At 36.6% G+C, this 22,847-nt stretch overlaps 1 protein-coding gene across 3 annotated transcripts in view; it reads left to right on the top strand.

The window, feature by feature from the left end:
* RXFP1 (relaxin family peptide receptor 1) overlaps window positions 1–22,847 on the top strand; it is a 61,523-nt gene that overhangs the window by 16,631 nt on the left and 22,045 nt on the right. For all 3 annotated transcript variants that reach the window (XM_033513961.1, XM_033513962.1, XM_015624881.3), the window contains one exon: window positions 14,332–14,487. Coding sequence is in view for 1 of the 3 variants with exons in the window: in XM_015624881.3 (XP_015480367.1) it covers window positions 14,332–14,487 (156 nt within the window). In the remaining 2 variants the exon portion in view is untranslated. The remainder of the gene's footprint in view (window positions 1–14,331; window positions 14,488–22,847) is intronic.

A 22,847-nucleotide genomic window follows, 5' to 3' on the forward strand; every position in this document is an offset into this window, starting at 1 on the left:
AATTTCTATACAGTCTCAGAGCCTTCTAATTCTTTAAAAAGTAAGGAGTATGTATTGTACAAAAGCTCCATTCAACAGCTAAAGTTCAATCACTCTTTTTACTCTCTTCCTTGAGATTCTTCATTAAATCTTCTTTTTATGTATGAAAAACCTTTCCCTCCAAAATCTAAACAATCAAACTAATTCAAGCAATCAAGCTTTGTATGTACTGGCAACCACCTGACTTCCCAAGTGGAATACACTATCCCAGGTAGAGGTTTCTATGAAAACAAAGTAGCACCTGCATCATGATTTTTGTCAGCACAACAGCAGTGATAATAAGATGGAGATAAATTCAGACTCCAGCTGTGGAGCTAGCAGCACTGGATGTGTATCCAGGATGAACTTCTGCCTGGTTGGGCCACCCACCCTTGCCAAGCCAGCAGCTCACCTCAGGTGTGTGGCTGGCATTGCAGTGGCTGCTGCTGCATCTCTTCTCTTACCAAAATAATCAGCTGTAATTGCTGCAACCACTGGAGTGCACGGCCGTGCCTTTAGCAGCCCCTTGATTGGCTTGCTGGGGACAAAAACTGGTTAATCCTCCTGGACCTTGGCTAAGTGACAGGATCTCAATCCATTTATCAATCATTAAGCAAAACAGAAGAACTTTAATATTGAAAAGTATTCAAAATGAGTTCCAAAAGGGATTTAGCAGGCTCCTTTAAAAAAAAAAAAATTACAATCCTTACAATTTTAATCCTTTATGCTCTCTGCCTCTGCCTGATGTTTCCAATCCTATTTCTGCTTGTACCTCCAGTTCCTTTAGCCTCCTCTTTCTATTCTCCCCTCTTTTTTTTTTTTTTTTTCCTTCCTTTATCCTCACTTTAAAATCCCAAGGACAACTTTCTTTAAACCATCTGAACCTCATTACTTGTTCTGGTACTTCATGCAGGTGACAGCTGTTTTCAAGGCCAAGATCTTTTATACCAAATGTTTTCTGTCAAATGTGGGAAAGAGACAATCCTGAATCCTTCAGAAAATTGCAAGTTTATGACTGTGGTCCTGTTTACATATTTTATAACATGTTTTAAGATTCCTTCCAGATTTGTAAGTAGGAAAGTGAAATTACTTCAGCCTTTGCACAAGCTCAAATAATCATTGTATAATAATACTATTTGGTTATTTCTTTCATTTAACTTGGACATTAATCTGTCTGGCTTTCCTGTAATTAGAAGAACAATGTGAATTCTTGTGTGCATTCTTCTGTGAATGCATATATGCATAACATGAAAATCAGTATATTTAAAGAAAATCAAGGATGCAGGCTAGATTTCCTGAGGAAAATTTAGTCTATTAACAGTTATAGGGTAGTGAAAAATCTACACAATGGTGAACTGAAGCTTTGAAAGTTAGATCCTGCAACTGCTGCTCAGACAGGAATGTTTTCACCTCTTCCCTAACAGCACCAGGAGCTACCCAAGTTACAAACCTGTATTGACAGTTTATAGCAACTCTACCAGACTTGAACCATTTGCCCAGAAATTTTATGTGCAATCTGTGGACCTTGAGCCAGAAGACAAGCAAAACTTTAACAAAATTTTTTTCTGAATAGGAGTATTTTGTCTTCACTCATCCATTAGGTAGTCTTGTATTAAGCAAAGGATTTTCTTGAACAGTACTTTTGAAGTATCCCTCTACAATATCACTGTGCCTAAGAGGCAAACCTCTGATGGGTCATCCCACTAGAGCTGGTGAGGCTGCTCAAGCCTGGTTGCAGTAAAAATAACCTTTTCTAATAGATGTTACTTGTTGCTAGAGACCTGTGTGACACTCTGAGGATCTGTCACCAGCCGTCTCAGCATGTGTTTTCTGTTGAGTGCCACTTTGAAGCCATCAAATCAGACTTCGAAATGGCTGGTGCAAGGCTGGGAGGCACAGGAAGCTTGAGAGGATCAGGAAGTCATAATTGTTGTGTCTGAAAGACAGAGGAGGTGAAAATGTATTGGGAAGGACTGAAAAAGGAAAGCAGAGATGAAAGAGACAGGTAGATGGGGTAATGGAACAGAGAGCTGAGGGAAAAGACTAATGCTAATTAGAAAGGGAAAATGGAAATTAGGAGGACTATTAGTCAGGGGCAGTAGAGACTGAGGAAAGGGATGTGAGAGAGAGGGAGTCAGCAGGGAACAGTAAATTAATTAAAGGAGAAAGGGAGGTCTGAGAGAGGGGAACAAGCATCTGAAGAATGAAGTCAGAGAATGGTGAGATCAGAACTAGGATTCTGTGCAGAAAGAAGGGGATGAGATGATGGGAAGTGGGTAGTGACCAGACAAGAAAGGATTGGAGTGAAACAATTGGGGTGAGGAAAAGATGAGCCTGAGCAGAAAAAGGAGCTGTGCTTGGTAGGGTGAGCACTGTGCTGCAAAGCCAGAACAAAGCCCAAGACTGTCCTATGACTTACTGTCTTCTTTCAAAATGTCTCCTCCTGAGTAACACCTCTGCTCAGAGGCTGGTAATCAGCACTGACGGATCACTCTACCCTCTCAGAAAACAAAGGTCTGGAGAGCTAAAGGATCTGCACTGTGATGCAGCATGGTGTCCTGTTATAAAATGCTGGAGGGAACCTGAGTTCCTCTTCTAATAGTTAATGTTACCTATGCGAGAGAAACTTATGGATTTTGTAAACGCAGTGCTTAGGAATTTGGGCAAAGGACACAATCTTCATTTTTGCTGTGTGCCCATACTGAATTTTCTTCATGTTGTAACTCCTCAAAAACACATGCTTTGTGTCCTGCATTAAAAGGATGAGTCAAAAATTACGGTGAATTACTCTGCCTGTGTGACCCCTGCTTCATTTGCTGCAGAAGATTAAGGTAAAATGTGGATGGGGCTGGGGATTACAGTATGAAGTCCATTTCATGAAGGCAACTGAACTCTGCTGTGGAAAACATTTCTCTTCCTGTTTCTTGCTCTAAAAGCCTTACAAATGGATAATAATTATATAGCAGATTTCCAGGGGTTTTGGCTTGATCATCCTGACGTGGCAGTGTTCATTGCACGGCTACCACTGACATCTGTAAAAGCTGTGCTTTGAGTAGTCTGTGAAAATTACTGATTCTGAAAGTATAAACCTCAAATTAGCAGAAACCCTTGCCATACATATGTTAATGTCTCAGCTCCCCATCTGGGCAATAATATCATATTCTAAACTGTAATCTAAGTAATCTCTGAAGACTTAAAAGTGGGAAGTCTAATTATTGTAGCTGTATGAGGAACTAATTAGAAATTTAATATTGTAGCTTCTAAGTGGTTAAACTGTAGACTAAAGAGCAAGATGCCAGTAATACACAAGAAGACTAATCAAAGCATAGATAAAATGCCTTTATTAATATATGGAGGTGTGTTTTCAGAAATGTATGAAATTTAAAGACCTGGAGTTTGAATTCAGATGTGGATTATATGTTGCAAATAACCAATGTTGCACATAAAGTGGTTGTGTATAAGCTCAGCAGTAATGCAGAGTATTGTGCTCACTGCCTGCTGTGTCTCCCCTGATGCTCACAAGGGATCCAGCATGCAGCTGACTGGTGTGCCAGGGCAAGACAAATACACCAGGAAGAAAGACTGATGGGAAAACAGGGGTTTGAATGAGTATAAGGAGCCACCAGCTGTGGCCTGACGGGGGGAGATCCAGCCCTGGGAGGACAGGCTGAATTCATGTTGGGGGAGAGGGTGGGCAGGCAGTGGGAGGAAGAGCCCAGCAGCATCGGTGACACTGATCCTGAGGGATCTGTGCATGGGAGATCACTTAGCAGAGTCTATCCAGAGAGGATGTTAAATCACCCTGTCCCCTATAGCACAGCTCGTTGTGTTCCACCCACACAACGTGTGGGCTGTTCTGTACCAACCCTAGGGCTTTATTTGGTCAAAATGTTTTGCCTCAGTCAAATAATCATTTCCTCCAGAGAAGAGCAAGTGTCAATACGGCACTAGGAGTGGGAGAGGCTGTACAGTCACTGAGGCTCAGAGACATGCAGACCTGTCCAAGCAGGTGAACATTACCTCTTTCTCCTGTGTTCTGCAGAAGAAATCACTGGCTTTACCTGGGAGAAGAGACTTTTCCCATCACAGACCTGATTGTCAGTATTATGCTCAATGTAGGGAGAAAGGCATAGTGCTTGGAAGGGTTGCATTGGTAAAAGTATGGTTTTGCCCCATTTTTTTCATTTTTTTCAGTTTCAATAAAAAAAAAAATAGGATCAGCTCTTCTTTGGAATAAGCTAAGAGCAGCATCCCTTAATGAAACTGCCCACTTCTTAGTTAAAGTCAAAATTTGTGTGTATGGAGAAGAAAAGGACTAAATTAATTAAAAAGGCACATGATTAAATGCTTTGATTAATAGCAATACAGTTAAAAAATATGATCTGCATTTTTAGAAGTTTTATTCAAGAGGGCCCATCTGCCATAAAAATACCCTCCTTGACTTCATTTTCTGGACTCCAATTACATGTTAAAACATGTGAATCAACTGTTACGGAGTCTTACCTAGAAATTATAGACACTGGTTTTCAAACATGAAATCTTTTCTAGCAATCAAGTAACACTGCAAACATGCATTTATAATTTCTGGTTTTTTCTTCAGTATGGATTCTCAGCACTAGGCAGAAAGAGTATTGCCACTTTCTGCTTTTCCAAAAACATCTCAGAAGTAGGTACTGAATAGTTGTTTTTTCTATATCCCTAAGACTTAGATGTCACATGAGGTTTTTCATTTTCTTAATATGGTTTAGCAAAAATAAAACACTTTGTACATCTTTCTGTTCTATCACTATTTGATTAGATTTTCTTCTTTTTCTTTTAAATCCTTCATTTGCATATTCACTGCTCTCACGTCATCATTTAACTATATTGGCTTCTAGATTGGTCCCACAGAGCAGTGAGAAAACAGCGTCAGGAACAGACACAATCCTCTCTTAGACTAGATGAAGTGGCATGAAAGGAAAAGAAGGAGGAACTTCTCTTCAAGAGAGTGGAGGTTAAACCACTGCCATCCACACAAAAATATTGCTCAGCCAAAGTGCATCCAAAATGGAGCCACACTTCTGAATGCTGTTTCATGTTATATTTTCTAATTTGGATATCCAAACTTCCAAATATGTGCTGCTAATGTGACATTTCTTTATGTACATTATTATAATTTGTGTGTTTTATGCATTTATTAAAGAGCTATTGCTCTTAATCTGTATGCACATTTTTATATCCCCTGCAAAAGAAGAAATGAGTCAGATGTCTCTGGTCACGTGGTTCAAACAGCTGGACTTCATGATCTCATAAGTTTTCTCCAACCTAAATGATTCCGTGGTTCTGTGGTTTGACCAGCTAACATTATTCACTTCAGGAAAGTCAGAAATCCTATTAACTTGAGATAATTTCTATTTTATTCACTTAACTGGAGTGTCACAACTTTTATTAGTGAGTTATGTGTTCTCATAGCAGAATACAGCAGAGATTGGAAAACCTGTGATTTTTAAATTGAACCAAAGATTAATGAGTCAGAGTCAAAAAATAATGCCTTTAAGCACATTCTGCAAATTGATTTTTCACAAAACAGTTCTGTGAGCTCTTAGAAAACAGATTTGCTAAAATACTTTCAAATTATTTTACTTCAAAACAAAACAAAAAAGGGTTCCATATTTTATAATACTTCAGGAGAGTGGCATTTCATAGGGCACAGCCACCTCCCACATCTGAACTTGTAGTTCTATATTAAATTTAAATTCTTAATAGTTATAAATGATTCTTAGTAACAAAGGTATGGGAATAAATAAAATTATTAGATAATCCTGTCTCCAGCTCACCAAGAAATAATATATTTTCATTGTTACAAGATTAATCTTGAGTGTACTTCAGAGCTTCACTACAAATTATGCTGGCTTAGTTCCATTGTAAGAACTATTATTGCAATCCTTTTAGTATTTACTAAAACCACAATAAAGGGAGAAAAAAGAGAAAGAAACCCAGATTCTGTTTCATATTTCAAATACAGAGTTAGAGTTCCCAAAACGCTTTTTTCTCTGTCTGGAGTCTTAGAAAAAGCATGGCTGAGATGATTTTCAAGGATTTACTTGAGACTGGGCTACCTGGGAGAAGAGGAAAGATAGTGGAATCTGAAATTGTGGCTGATGTGCTGCTTGCTTAGTTCTGGAGACTCTAGCAAAGTAAGAGACTAGAGAGCAAAAGGAGGAGAAAGAGATAATAGAATCTCCCCCTGCCACCCTCCAGGTTCTTTTCCTCAGACTGTTTGGGCTGGCTGCTCCCAAACCTAATTTTCTATCATCAGCACTGCAAGATGCTCATTCTACCACTTTGTTTGGATTTTTGTGGGGTTTGTTTCCCCGTCAGAAGAGCATACCAAAATTGTAATAACTTGCATAATTTAGCTGTAACTTCTGGGGTGGGGGTGAAAGTGTACATAACAAGAAAAAAGTGGAAGACAGGCTTTCTGACAGAAGCTAGGCACTGGTTTATGATCTTTTAGGTTGTTTCTGCCTCGAGGACAAGTTAGTGATACCCAGGTATCACTATCAGAACTTTGCTGTTCTGCTGTTTTACAAATAATGTGTTCTCAGAATAGCCTACAATCTGAATGTCAGCAAGAAATTTCTGTGTTCATTGCCTTTCTAATTTCATTCCCCTTTCTCATTGCAGCTTTCTCTTAAGGTTTTCCTACAAGTACTTTGTTTCATCTGCTGGATTTCTTTTTACTTCTATGCATAAATGCACATGTACACAAACTTCCTCCTGTATATGATATTGTGTCATGAAGTCACTTAAAATCTGACTTTTGTTTATGGAAACTTAAGGGAAATATTACAAATGTCTGTTGTTTGTTCATTTAAATAATTTAGTTTTCACTAGTCAGTGTTTCACTTTTGCTTACTTTATGCATGGCTGACTGGATTAACTTGCTGAAAGCAGCCAGCCTGAAATGAACTTCTTTACAGTGATCTCTAACTGCTTTCCTTATGTATTGAAATTCAGAATGCTATCTAGATGAGGTGAATGATTGTTGCTTGGGGGACACTAATTTATTGATAAATTTATTGATATATTTATTGATAAATTTATTCTTAATCTTTCTGGCTAAAATAAATTTTCAACTATTGGATTACTCAGATTTAGAAAATAAATTTAAAAAAACATTCATTACCTTGCTACTGAGTGTAAGATACAAAAATAAATTTAAGATACCTGGCAATTACTGCAATAGAAGAAACCTTTTACCCTAGGATTACAAAACTTAAAAAATTCCAGGTATGAAGCTTCAGAGGTCTTTTTTCATTATTTTTTATTACATGTGTTTAAATCATTAGCTTATAAATGCTGTGTTTCAAATGAGGGAGAAAAACATTACTTGCAACAAATTTCTTTTCTCTTTGGGGCTCAAAGAACCAGGCCAAACACACTCAATAGTGGTTGTGAGAAAAAATCAACTCCTGGGAGAGGAGTTTCTTTTGTTTTCCCTTTCCAGGCCTTCCAGGTGGGATGGTACTGACTAGCACAGTGTATTTAACACATTTGTATTGGTGCCTTCATTTCTGTTCAATATCTAACACCACTTGAACAAAACCCTAGTGTTTCATATGGCCAGCTTTCACCTTGATGCTTCTCTGCTGTAAAAAAAAGCTCAGTGAAGCTGAGGAGTTACACCGATGCAAAAAACACAGGGGCTAAGAAAAACTTACCTTGATGTATTTCCTATTGGAAATCATGTCAGAATATGGAGTTAGAACTTGTTTCTAAACAGAAAAAATAGTCTGATATCATTTAAATTCTGTTTATTTGGGGAGATGTGGAAAAGGGGAAGTGGAGCAATAGAAAAGTTTGGTTCATTAATTTGTGTCTTTGTTAGACACTGTGCTGAACCCTTATCCTCTGGGAATGCCCTACAAAATTTGATGCAGATGGAACTTATTTTACTTCATATTGGAGCTCTTAGAGGTATTATCTCTTTCAGTTCTTTATGAGCATCAGAATCTTTTTATTCTAAGTTCTGTGCAAGCAGAGCAAAATGACAAATTAATGAAAGGTATAAAAGCTGAATCCTCTGGCAAAGTGCCATGTAACCAGTCTGAGTTGTTCTACTGGCAGTTTCTGGCCCTGGAGTGGATTTGTCTGGCACTTAGAGAGCAAGGATCTTCCAACCCTATAACTGGATACATTAGGCTGAATTATCTGTGGAATAACTGATAACTAGTGATGCTGTTGTAATGTACTATCTTCATAAAGATAATACAAATTTTCTGCTTTGGAAAATGCTTCTGAAATGAAAGCATGGTGTAATCCACAGCAAAGTATAAAGGCACTTTATGAAATTAAAATCCAAGATAATTACCAGATTGGTGTGCAACAGTCATAATGTATGCACTATTTTTGCTAAAATCCATTGCACTGTACTGTGTCTAATGGAAACAAAACATAAAATTAGGTGTGCAGTTCAAGTACTACATATTCCTAAAGTGACATCTAATATAGTTTGCTAAAAATAAATGTAATGCAATAAAACTGAAAGTGCATTTCTGGTTCCAAAAATAACCACTAAATATAAAAATTTGCCAGTGTTTTAGAAATGAATCTGTCATTCTGAATAAATGACACTGTGTCACTTCACCCAATCAAACCTAAAATTAAAGCCACAATGCATATGCAATACATATTTAGAAAATGTTCTAGACTTCAGGGATGGACAACTACCAAAGCAGAGGAGCAAATAACAGAAAAGGCAGTGTGGTGATAAGAGTTTAATTACACTTCCGTAAGTACATCATACAGATATTTAAATCCTTTAAGCCACAGACACTTTGCCTCAAGGATTAATGCCAAAGAACCTATTGACACTAGACCAAGGTCTATTTTGATATACAAATTTTGCCCAGGGTGTTACTCCAAGTGTGTGTACATTAAGAGCACTAAAGTACAAGTGTATATAATCTGTTTTGTTCTTGTATGAAACTGGAATCTATTTTCAATATGCTATTTATGAACAGTTTAAAATTCAGTTTAACAATATGAGATTCCTGTCACATTTTCCCAAATATCACTAGATAGCTTCTCCTAAAAGAAAATTTTAGAGGTTCTTTATAAAATTCCATGATGGAAAAAAAATGCATTCTCATTGATAAAGTTATAATAAGTTAAATGAAATTATGCAGAAGTTAACTTTTTATTTCTCTCCTAAAATACAGTGGATTAACTTCATCCTTGTCTCAGTCATACATTACTCAAAAATCTCCTGTTTAGTGGGAAGAAGCTGAAAATTCTGAACAAAACCAGGAAAATTAATCTAAGAATGAAGTTCTGCATTCACTTCTACATATTGTTGTAATGGTCAAATTCAGACAACAAATTATTTTTTTAAAAATATCTTTTTAAGTTGTTGTATCATCTTTTTCTCTGTTATTTGGTGTTTCAAATGCATCTGATCAAAATTGGTCAGTCACTAGTCACTTCTATTCTTTGTTAATAATTTATTACACATCTTGTAAGTTAAAGTAATTCATAGTTGTAAACTTTTATAACCTTGTTCTGATGATTCATCTTTACAAATGAATGTAATAGGCCTATGAGACCTGTTCTATGTTATGCTAAAGGTTTTTCAAATCCGTTTCACATGCCCTTAATATACCTTTCAGCAGAAGGAGATATTTTTTAATCAACTGTCATCTTGAAGTATTCAAGCTGGCAGAAAAATTACAGGTGAAATCGATTTTTACTTCAATACTTTCTGAGTTGATTCTGTTTTATTTGAACAAAACATTCTGTATCAGTGCAAGAATATTTTCAGTCTTCTGTTTCTCCAGCCCGTCTCCCACTGTGTCTAGAAGTACAGCAACTAAAAAAGTTAAGATTGAAAAAGTACCACCAGTTTTTCATGAGTCTCTGAAGAATTTGGGCTTTTGCAGGTAAAATAATTTTCCATCAGAAAAATACAGTGTGGAGTACCATAAGATCATTCCTTATCTTACCTTATAATCCCTTAAAGCGAGGAAAAACAAGTTAGCATATTTGGCTGATAGAATTCATGAGTCATTTTGGATTAATGACAGTGGACTTCGTGTTGTTCAAATTCTTGAAAACACAAAAATATTTTCCTGGTATTATGGTATGCCTTTATTTGAACCTGTATGTGACACAGCTGAGACTGGTGTGACTAGTAGGTACCAAACAATGAGTAATGCCTTTGGATAGTGTAAGTGCTCATGACTCAGCCCCATCAGCCCAGCAGTGTTCCCTTAACAGAGTCATACTCCTTTTACAGAACCTACAAGAAACTGTGTTAAGACTATGTTCTTATAGTGCACATGTGCCTTATTTGGTTTCTCAAAGAGCACTTGTGACCCAATCGTTGTATTTCAGAGAATGCACAAAACCAGCAAGCCTAATGAATCAATTTAGTTGGAAGCCAAGCCATGTTGTCCTGGGAACATCTTGTTCTCAGCTTTCCCAAATGAGTTCTTTCTTTCTATTTCATTTTATGACTTTAAAGAGGGGCTGTCATGTTCTTTCCCCAGTGATTCCACATCTATGCAAAAGAGGAGAAAGTGTTACCATCTGTACTAGATGACATCCCAACTCATGTTTATTCCTTTAGCAAAGGAAAACAGGGTCAACTTAGTCTTGTATTTAAAGGCAAGCAGGGAAAGTTATCCACTTTCTTCTTCACCACATGTGTCTTATAGCAATAAGCATTTCAAAGCAGCCTTAGTCTGGACAAGCTAAAAAGAAGAATGACAGGAATTCTTCTGTATTTTTGAAAATTTGAGATTAATTTGAGGGATTGTAGGGGACTCTAAACACAGGACAGTCAGAAATATTTAATTTGCAGTATCATGAACATGCTGCTAAGTAGAACATTTTTCTGTATTGATACAACAAGTGTCAGAAAGAGGTTTGTTTGTGGTTTTGTTGTTTGTACTGATACCAATTCACCTATTTCTTTTTCTTTGTTCTTGAAACATTGCAAGTATTTTAATATTTATGCTGAACGTTATGGAAAAGAAATTTTCTGGTACAGAATAGCTGAAATTTATGCAATTATCTCTTTGTCACAGGAAGGCAGGAGTTTGTTTTCTCTATGAGGTATTCAAAGAGGCTCTTTTACTTGTTATCTGTAAAAGCAAACCTTCTGATAAGCAAGTCCATCATGGGTTTATCATTTTTCATCTTCTTTCAGCCTCTAAAAAAAAGGAAAAACAAGATACAAGAAGAGTGGTTCAATTTTTCATAGTGGAAAATCAATCAAATGTAGAAAAGCCAACAACTTTAATACCACATTGCAAAGATGAAGTGATAGATCATTATCTTGCCATGGTGAACTCCAGTGTCAGTAAAGTTTGTATTTGCAAAACAATAACCATAATTTTTAATTGCCGTTGTTGCAGTGCTATCTTTATCTATTTTCCTCACATAAAAGACCAAAATTTAATTTCCTCAGTCCAAAAGGTTTGACTATTATCTAGCATTTTACAATTGTTATTACTGTCTTATCTCCTGTTTACCTTTGTCAGCTTTACCAAATATTTCCTCAGAGAGCTGGGGGCTTTTCCATACATAAATCTCCTTCAATCAGCAGAGTCCAAACTTCTGTCTTTTTTTGCATAAACAAAGTGATGTTAACAAGTCAGTGGACAAAGACCAGTGCTTTCACTGATTTTATTACTGGGATGAAGCTGTTGAGTTCTGAACTGTGTTATCTCCTTTCCCAGGCAGATATTTACATGCCAGGGTAATCCAACATAGCACAAAATGAGTAATGCAGAGATTCAGAATAGATATCATCAAGGCTATAAATGTACAGAGAATTCAAAACACTGAACATCATGAGGGACTTATTCTTTGTGGCAAAGTACAGATTTCTAAATCAACATGCAACAGCAGATTCATTAATTAGATGAGGGATTAATATTTGAATCATTACTAATTTTTGGAACATTCTGTGAACTTCCACTGAATGGTACTCTGAGAAGATAAATGATTTTATTTGAAATTTAAACTGCATAGAGATCAGCCCCTTTAAGCACAAGGTTCAGATCAGTCTAAGTATGTCTCTAATGCTTAGGATAAAAAGCTTGACAAAATGTGAGATGTTTTTTGATGGTCTGTTTGGGATGTTTTTATTTATGGTGGTTTTTTCCATACTGGTGTCTCTTAGCAGCTGGTTTGGTAGGTACTTAGATTGTAACAGGTAACTGCACTTTAGGGAGCCTCAGTTATCTGCTCAGCTTTTTGCCAAGAGACTTCAAACATTAAGTACTACACACACGCTGTTTGCTTAACAGCCTACATAATAAGGTTTTTTTGCTGCTTTTTGGGTGGAACAAGTTAATCATAATGTTCAGAATACAAGCACAGAGCAGCAGAGCAATTTATGAACTATGTGCAAGTGTGAATTCACCCTGTGATTAGGATCTAGTTTTATTCTTGCTACCTATACATAAGTCTTAAGGAAGTAAGGCTCTTTGAGTAACTGCATAGGTTATATACTTGTGGATAGAAGCAAATCAACCTTTTAGAATTATTCAGTTGTGATTAGCTGGAATATAGGACTTTCTATGCAGGATGCTTTTGACAGCAAGTATAATTCTGTACATATAGAGGATATTTATCTCCATTTTCTGCAGCTACAGCTCTTACATTTCAATTTTTCAGAATTGTAAACATTTTCAAGGGCTTAACTGGAAGAAAGTTCTTCCGAAAGAGATTTTTTATGAATCTGAAGTACTTGATTGAATTTCAGGTGATTTATCTTAGTCCAAGAGAAAAATGAGTGCAAAAAATAAGATGTTGTCCAAGAACATTCCTTGTTAATCTGGGAGAATGTTGTGAAAGGTTTATACTTTGTCTTAGGAAAGAGCCTCGAAAAATAGATGCATGTTTCAGAATTAGCAGTTTACTATCTGAACAAGTATCACATCACAGTTAATAAAGTTTGTAGAGAGCATTTGAAGTGTTCTAAGACAGCAATGAAATTTAAAATAGAATTTATATTTGATTTTGAGGGTTTTTTGTAACAGTATGCATTAAGTCAAATGGTAGCTCTAATAAGAAAGTGATGCTCCTTTTTGAAAGTGCTTCAAAAATTAAATTAACAAACCCTTGCAGAAACCTTGTAGGTTTAGGGAGGATCTGGAAGTGCAGAACACTGGATGGTGTTCTGTCTTTATGATGCTTACCTCCATTTCAAACATATTGTGAACTGAACAAATTTCATTCTAGAGTAATTTTAAACTCTCACCATAGTGTGCTCTTGGGAAGAAGTTGATCTTGGAGGACAAGAAATCTGACTTGGCATCCTGCAATTCATTACAGAAGCAGTAGATCAGTCATGCTTTTTTGGAAAAAAATAGTGATGGCAGAATTTGTCCCTCAGGTGCACTGGAGGGACTGGTAAGGCATCATGCATCTGCAAATGTGGGAAGCTGCAGCACAGAGAATGGAAGAACAGAGGACAGGCAGAGTCCTCCAGCTGTCCTGTCTGTCCCCAGTCAGCATCCCTCTGCCTTTCCCCTCAGCAGTGCCTGCATGAAGCCCTGTGCTCTCTGAAGTTCCTTCCTACAAAGCATGGGCTCAGCAGAACAGCGCCTGTGTATCTAAACTTCACACTGACATATTCTGACCAGTATTTCCACAGTGTTTGAATCAGACTGACAACTCTTCTGAAGGATTCATAACTGGCCACTTCATGATGTCTTTTTAAATTTCCAGTGAAACTGTGTCACAGATTTGATCTTAGTTGCCTTGTTCTTTGATCCTTGATCCATTTACACCAAGAAATTTCTTTAAAAATAGAATATAATCAAACATATCTGGATCTGACTTTGTGTAAAGGGACTTATCTGTCTAGGTTTAAAATTTCAGCACAAATTAATGTCATAGAATGGTTTGAGTTGGAAAGGACACTAAAGATCTTCTAACTCTAACCACACTTGAATGGGCAGGAGTATCTAGAGTTTATAGGTATATTGCTATCATAAATAGCAAAACAATCCTTTAAAATAGGGGCTTTAGGTGATTTTCTTGTATAATGAACATTTTGACCTTATTCTGAGAATGAATACAGAGGAATTACCTGTTTGCTTTATATCAAAGGAAATTTTAATTAGCTAACAATATAAAATATTTTTGCCAAGTTTAACAAGTACTTCATATACTATTTGTAGTTTCATGTCCAATGAATTAATGCATTTTTGTTGCTCAATATTCACATTCAAATGTAAATGAGTACTTGCAAAGGCATAATACCAAATGCCTTTAAACACACCATAAAATAAACATATTTCTTCTGCTCCTGTTTAGTCATCTGTGACTCTTTGGAAGATCATGTTTCTGGAGCTGGCACCAGGTGCCCCCTGGGCTACTTTCCATGTGGCAATATCACCAAGTGCTTGCCCCAACAGCTGCACTGCAATGGTGAGGATGACTGCGGGAATCGGGCTGACGAAGACAACTGTGGTACGTGGCTGTGACTTTTCTTTATGTCTAGCACCTGTAGTCACTGAAACTCGGGCAGTGCTCACACTGAACTGTGGAGTGTCAGGAATGGAAAAGTTACATGTTTTGCAGAGGATGCAGCTTTAGCTAATAAAGCCACCCAGCAAACCATTTGCTAGAGAAAGAAGAGTGGGACACATTTTTCTTTGTGTATGGTATCAGTTATCAGTATCCAATTTTTTCCCTGCTTTGAACTTCTTTGGACATGTCATTTTGACATCTACAAATGGATGTATGTGATCAATCAAAGACTGTTGCTGAGGAGAGGTAGATATGTGCTCCAACAGAGTTTATGAAAAGCTTAATGTGGTTTAATGCAGGACACATAATTTAGAAGAATTTTCAAGGTTTCTCAGAAATTATTTATGCCCTAATTTGAGAGAGACATGTACATCTGTGAGTGTCCTGTGCAAGCTGCGCTACCAGCAGGCTTTTGTGGTTGAAAAGGTAAAAATCCCAGGGCATACACATAGTCAGGTCACTTGTACATGCTGTTTTGATCCTTGTCACTCCTAGCCCCTCTGGGTGGAAGCTGTGACCTTGACTTGGCTTGTAGGCTTTGGCTTTACCTCCGCTGCAAACCAGGTAGGGCCAGGGCTTTGTTTGGGCACTTTCCTGTCCATGCTGCCACTTGTGAGCATGGACCTGGCACAGCTTTTGTCTATGCTGAGTAGCATCTCTCATGCAGTGTTTGTACACAGCTCAGAGATGGCACAGACCTGGGATAGTCCGGAAAGGATCCCTTATATTCTGTGAGGAGAGAGCTTCACCATTTGGTTGTGAGCTAAGACCACAGGGAGAGAAAATTGACCCTACCACATTTTATTTACTGTTATTGTCACCTTACTTTGAGCCTGGATATTTTCAGAGGTGCTCTCCAGAGCTGCTGATCCATGGCAGATGGGGGAAGTAGGCTTCCTGTTGCTTAGTAGTTTTCCTGTAGCCATGGAGGACAGGCAGGTGCACCATGCCCTGCCTCACACGCAGCCTCCAGCTCCCCAGAGCCAAACAGCTGAATTGTCTGTCCCAGACAGGCACATGGCCATCAGATCTGGGTGGGAGCAGGAGTGCGAAGAATTAAAGTACTAGGTGGGAATTCCAAGCAATGTATACAAAGAAATTTTCTGAAAGAGTCTCAAACAAAATATGGTAAAATTATTTTTTCACCAGCACTCTTGGCAAAGTCAATGATGTTTTGAAAGTAATTGTTGTCATTGCATGTGAAGATGATTTGTGTACCTATGTGAAGTATCTTTTTATTACACCTATGCAATTTTAGTGTCTAACTCCATATGAAAGTGATTTTAAATTCTAATCCCATACAATGAACCTGCACCATTTTTTAGTTTTATACCACTTGCAGGTTTATACCTGGTGCTATAAACCTACTTTGTGTTGTAAATAATCAAAAACCTGAACAAAACCAGCTTCCTCTATTTTTCTGTAGACATCTCAACCTACAGTAGCAGATATTGCCAATGATGATGCCCTTTCGTGTTTAAGAAGTCCAAGGACAATAAACATTTGCTTTATTCATATTTCATTTCTGCATAATACCACAAAGTCCATCATACAAGGACTTGCTGAAAGATACAGCTTAATAGGATGCTGATTAGGATATACACAGTTTTGTAATGGGCAGTACAAGACAGTATAGTATCATAGAATTGTTTAGGTAGGAAAAGAAATTTAAGATCATTGAGACCGTTAATCAAAGAACTCTTTGCATCTCATCTTATTACTGACACAGAACTGAGGTATTCTTGGATTATGAATAACCAGTTTCAAAAATTCAATCAGAAGTAACATGGGTTGTCAGTGACCAGGGAGAGTGCAGCAAGAAGTGATTGAATACTGAGCCCTTAAGCAATGAATAACGAAGTCCTTTGTAATGCCTTAGTGTTCTTCTATAGCAATGCACGTACAAGACAATTCAGCTGGGATGTTGAATCCTCTTCTGTGTATAGTAACTCAAGAATGAGTTAGCCTTGATTCTTGAAAACCTAAATTACAAAAGAAGATGAGTCATTGTATGGACCTACTGGGAAAAACTACGCTCTGATGTTTTTCTCATACCTTGACCCCCTCTTCTCATTCCGAAATGCATTAATGTAATATTCAGCAGTAATGTATTCTCAAAAATTGGTATTGCAGTCAAACTTTCTCGTAGAGTTAAAGAAAGAGTCACTTCCTTGTCTGAGTATATGGACTATACTGATGAGATTTTTCTGCAATGACACCACATGTAGTAAGTGGGGAGAACTTTGTGGGGTAACTGTTTTGTGAATTTTCCTCTCACTTAAAATACAAGAAAAGAGGTCCCAATGATTAGTTCCTGAGACAGAGAAACCATCTGTCTTTTTACCTTTTCCCCTGCCATTCCCAGGATCACTCCAGTATGCCTGCCTCATGACAGCAGTGATATCTAGCTCCTTCTCCCCATTTTTTTTAAATTTACAACTAGTTTTCAGTTGAAGTCAATGCTCCTGGTTACACAAAGAAAATTAAAAATGAAATTATTCCAGTGTAATAATGGTTTCATTCAGTGCCATTGGAGATTTCAATCTTGTCCACAAGGTATTCTAATTAAATAGCTCAACTTTTCAATTCCTGAGCACTTTTGCATCAATTTGAGGAACTTTGAGATGACCAGTCTATAGGATTCAACCCAACAAGTGTGGGAGGGGAAAAAAAAACAATGTAGACCTCAAAGCAGTTCAAAAATACCTTTTTTATTTTTTTATTTTTTTTTTAGTGCATGTATTTCAAACAAAGCTAGGTAAACCAACTGTTTCACTAACAGTGATAATAAAACACTGTCTTAGGTCTACAGTAAAAATATCTGTATAGTATGGAAACACAAAGGAAAATATATCATTAGAGTTTCACTCCAACTATCTTGTAGTGGTTCTTTTCTTCTTTTAATGAACAAATCTGTCATTCTTCATTTTTATAAGGAAATTATAGCTGTAATCTTTGTAACATTGTATTTGTAAGAAATTATTGTTGCAAGAAATTGTTGTAGTAGTCTCTGAGATTATTTGCAATATTAATGCTGTCTCAGGCACTGTGTGCCTGGTAACACCAAAACATGATTATGAATATTTAAAACTAAACCAAATCCTCACTGAGAGACATGTTTTCAGTTGTGCTGTAATCACTGCTCATATCCAACCCAGGCATGTGGAGATTGACTTTGTAGTGCCCTCTTCAATTCTGCTTCCTCTTTCACTTCTAACATCCAAATAATAAACATAAAACTGAGATCCAGAGTAGTGAAGATCTCAAATTATTAACATAGGTGGAGTTGGGAACAGACTCAGCTGTGTTAGTGCTTAACCTCAGGGTGTGGATATTTTCTTTGCCAGCTCAGCTTCAGCATTTCTTCCACTTCTGGAAAGGAGTGAATTATAGCTGATATTTCACAGTAGAGGGAAGCTACCCATCTTTGAGAACACATGTCTTTGCCAGGTAGTTTTCTTCCCAAAATCAATAGAATTCTGTGTGTGATACCCTAATGGGATTGCTTGAGGCAATGTAATAAGGCAATGCAATAAGGGGAGGCAGCCTGCAGTGTTGGGAGGCTGTGCTTGAACTATGGCTAGATAACCTTAAATGTGCATGGAAAATGCAATCTTACGTCTTGAACTTGAAAACATAGTCCACCAAGTAGAATTGGGTATCTCTGAAAATCTGTCATAAAAATAATATTTTAAAATAAAAATAATTTCAAGTTTTTTAATTTGTCATAACACTTATGGTTTTGAGGAATTTCCATTTTTAGACTTGGGAGCGCAGTAAATTTTCCTGTGCTGATCTGTTCCATGCTCATCCTTGCTGAAGTACTGAATGCTTAATTAGGCTGAGGGCATTGTGAAGCAATTTAGTCTCTATCATGTTTCACTTGGAGTTATTTTTGTATCTATTTAAAAAATTCAAAATGCGTATATAAAGATCTAGCAATTTCAGCATCCTTCTGTGCCCAAGCTTGTTTAAAGATCAAATTGGCAAAGCAGAACAAGTTTGATACTGTTTTATCCTACTATGTTTGATTTCAGACATAATGGCTTCAGCCTGATTTTCCAGGGAAGAGCTTTTCCCGTTTATTTACAGCTGTAAGATTTGATTCTGTAGCTACTTGCCATTTATAGATGGGAGGTTAGAACTTTTGTTTACTTCATTGCTTTTTAAACCTGAGCAAGGATAAATAAGCGTAATCACAAATTCTGCTTTCCTAATGCCATGGCAGTGTTGACATGGAAATTGTTCCTAAAATAAGTAACAAACACTTCTCAGATTGAAGACATTGCTGCTGCAATATGACTGTTAATGCAGTCTAAACAATCTCTAGGCAAGCTCTTTGATGTCCAGTGGCATACTAAACGTAGCAGGTATGTATTCCCAAGTACAAATTCATGGAAAGAAGACTTTTGACATCTCTGCCTTCATGTTTAATGATGGAACAAAAACAAAACTAACAACAATTGATAAAAACAACAAAATATTGATTAATGCAAAACAAAAATAACAGAACATCAATATTTCTGGTGTAGATTTGCACTGAGCCTGTGTTTTCTCACAACAAGGTGCATGTTTCTTTAGATGAACAAATCTTGACACACAAAATATTGGAAAAAAAATATGAAAAGTTAATCACAACATAAATGTACTCCATGCATTTGGAATAAGATAACTAACACTGTCAGTAATGATCCATGGTTATTTCTGTTTTCAAAATATCTAGAATAGCTTTAGACACGCATAAAAATGATCTTTCATATGCTCCTAATTAAATATTTAAATTTTAAATCTTACATTCTTCTTTTTTTTTTTTTTTTTTTAATTCTTTGATATGCATTCTACTTAGAGCGCTGAATGAGCAAGTTTTTGTCCTAGCTAAGGGTCAGCTTTGCCCAACTAAAATTACCCTACTATTGCATGCAGTGATACAAGGACAAGGTTCTCAGGCTAAGAAATTCGGTGTAATTATCTCTGCTGGATACAACATTGGGTCAGTTGTCATTTTGTAGCTATTAAAAACTAGAAAATGCTGCAAAAATTCTTAATGCATGTAAATTCTGAACCACTGAGAGACTGAATAGATGTTTTTCCTGTCTGGTTTTCTAAGACCTTTGTTGCAATGTTGTTCTTCATATTCCATACATTCTGCAGGATCATCAGCACAATTTGGTCAACAGAACTGTAAATTAGCTGTGCTGTTAATATGATGACAGGTTTTGGGGAGACGCTGCCCAGTAAATTGTGGTGAAGCTTACTTCCAATTTCTTGTTTCAAAACCACCCATCAACTGTCAAATTTAGTTTGGGAAAAATATAGAAACAAAATCAGACCTCAAAGGGTACTGGGCTTTCCTCTGGACTTTGCATTCTACCTGAACAATTTGAAAATATATTTTATATGTCCGGAAGACTGAGATTAATCCCTATTGCTCTGTAACTTATATAACCAATACTACGTGTCAGCGTCCTGTAGCTACAGGTTCTGAAAATCCCTTGTATGCAAAGTAGAGGTGGACTCATTCCTTTATTTGAAAGTTTTTCAGATTAAAAAGTTTTTCCTAACTTCCATTAGGGTTTGATAGCATGCAAACATGCAGTCAAAATCTATACACTTACTGGATTTATTATGTTCTGTTTAATTTAAAGTGCAAACAGTATGACCAATGTGATAGCTTCAGTCATACCACCTGGCTTATGAAGCAAAGCCAAGCCCAGTGACAACTGACCTGGACTGACTCCACTAAAATCAACAGAGACTTATGTTGTCTTCAGTGAGCAAAGAATCAGAACTTACCTAAGTTAGGAAACTAATAAAAAGCTCATATGTTTCAAAAACCCAGTGTTTGTTACTCACGTAGCAGCCTTTCTCAATAGATCTGGAAAAGACTGGAGGCACTGTGCTAGCAGTGGGGCTTTTTTTCCTTTAGATGAGGAAACCTAGGTTGTGCAACCTGTCACAGAAACATCAGGTATAATATATAGTCTCTTCCCATGCAGTCTGTGATATATAGATTTCATAAATAAGTGCCTCAGTCCTTTTTATCTCAAACGTAATTGGCTGAGGAACTATAGTTTATTCTTCATTTAAAATTAGGGTTACTGTCATATTGCACTACTGAATAGCTCTTCTGCTCCATCTCAGAACTTGTTTATATAGGCTCTTCATTTATTACTAATAAATTGCTAGAGGAAGTGCTTATGTGCAAGTAACACAGGTATAAGTCCTACTTAGAATAAAAATTATTTTATCATAAGAATTATAACAAATGCAGGCACCAGAATTCTTATTAATTTCAAAACATAAATCACACACATTGGCCAAATCCCTTGTACCTCTGTAAAGCAGACTCTTTTACCATGAATGGGACATTAAAAACCAGCAACTACTGTTACACATTTGACTACTCTTTACATACAAGCAATAATAAAAGGGAGAATGGAAGAAAAAATGTGCTAGTGCTTAATTCTATCCTTTTTTGTAAGCAGTATCTTTAATTATGTAGAGCAGTTAATGGAACAAAGTAGCCTGAGCTATTTTGAGAGCACAAGTTTCCTCAGTGTTTAAAAATTTGGCTTCTGGACAATTTTGCTGATAGTTCTGCAAAAGTGTTTTTTTGGCATCTAGGCAATGGTTGCAGTGTGTCTGCATTTGTTTTTTAATCACAGTGTCATAGCCACATTTTTCCAGCCTAGTGAAGCAAGAACAGGCATGCAGATTTAATTTGTTTCAGACTCCAGAGGAGTTCTTTGCTGGCTAAATGTATTTACTATTGTGTTGCTCTGGGCCCTAAGAGTTCTCTGAACAAAGGACAGCGTTCCGCTCCCCAGTTGTAAATTCACTTCTAAGACGTTCATCACACACAGAGGTTTCCAAAAGAACTGGGGCAGGGAGTGGCTGTTTGAAGTCTTGCTGCTATTTGCCTCTAAAAACACAGACCTCATCTGTTACCATGTGCCACACAGTCACCAGGTGACTGGCTTGCCTTGCTAAATAAGTTACAACAGACCAGCTCTTTTTTTTTTTTAAAGGGGACAATAAAAAATCGACAGGATAAACATAGTAACAACCTGTATAATGTAATGCTGGTTTTGCATGTGTTTCTTTGAGGGTCTGTAATCGTACACGGAATTATTGCAGGTCTGTGGGTTCATTAAATCTTCTAGAATTCCATAGCTGAAATCTAAATCTCCATGGGGTATTTCAAAATATCTATACAAAAGATATATGTTTTAATATTACAAGATTGCTCATAAGGGATGAAAAATTTCATTTTTGTCTCAGCGCATTGCAGAAGACCTTGACATTTTTATGTTTCAAATTAATACTAGTAATGAATAATATTAATATTAATAATATAATTGGTCTTACAGTTTCCTGACATGGCATTTTCCCATCATACTTAAAACACAAGATTTCAATGTATGAGGTGATAATCACTTTTGAGCCCTAAGTAGCAAATTCTGTTTGTGAAACACAAAGTAAATAATTGAGTCAATAGTATACTCAAAATATATCCAATACCTGGGAAAAGATAGAGATTTTCAAACTTCCCATGGAAATTTTTTGTGTATGGCCAAATTTTACTGTAATTACCATCCATCCACAGTATATGGCACTGAAAAATAAGGTTTATTCTAAAGTGCAAATATCAGCACACAGAATAGCTTTGCTGAAATTTTGAGGTTTTTAATCACAAAGAACTTGCATTTCACTAGACTTATGTCTCTTCTGGTCTCCACTGTGGTAGCTTACTGCCAAAGGAACATTCAAGCAACTAAAGGTTCTATAGATCTATTCATGCTCTCAGATTATTTCAATTTTAGAAATTTAATATACTTCACTTAAAACAGAATATAAAATCAGAATAATTTCTATAAATTAAAAGTGTTGTTATTACACTATAAAACTCTATGCACATGCTTCACAGGAATAAAGATGAAACATTGAGAAGATGTTTATCTTTTGGAAATTTGAACCTGCCTGTCTTCTTAAAATATGCACTAGCTTATTTAAGTTGCTTTAAAATCATAAAAAAAATTGTGTAAGTATGTCATCTAGTTCATCCAGAGAACTGTAAACCTTATGCAAATTAATTTGTTTCCTGCCTGATTTACTATGATTGCATTGTCACATATAAGCAGATGAGCTATGTGTGATTTCACTTAATCAGCACACAGTATATGTGCAGTGACATGCAGATCGGTGTGGGGTAACTTACCTTTGAATTGATTAATAAGGTGTCCAGCTCTAAGCTTTCAAATTTTTCTGCTTGTATATTTAAACTGAGACAGTGAAATTCC

Source organism: Parus major, chromosome 4, assembly GCF_001522545.3.
Source record: "Parus major isolate Abel chromosome 4, Parus_major1.1, whole genome shotgun sequence".
Lineage (NCBI taxonomy): Eukaryota > Metazoa > Chordata > Aves > Passeriformes > Paridae > Parus > Parus major.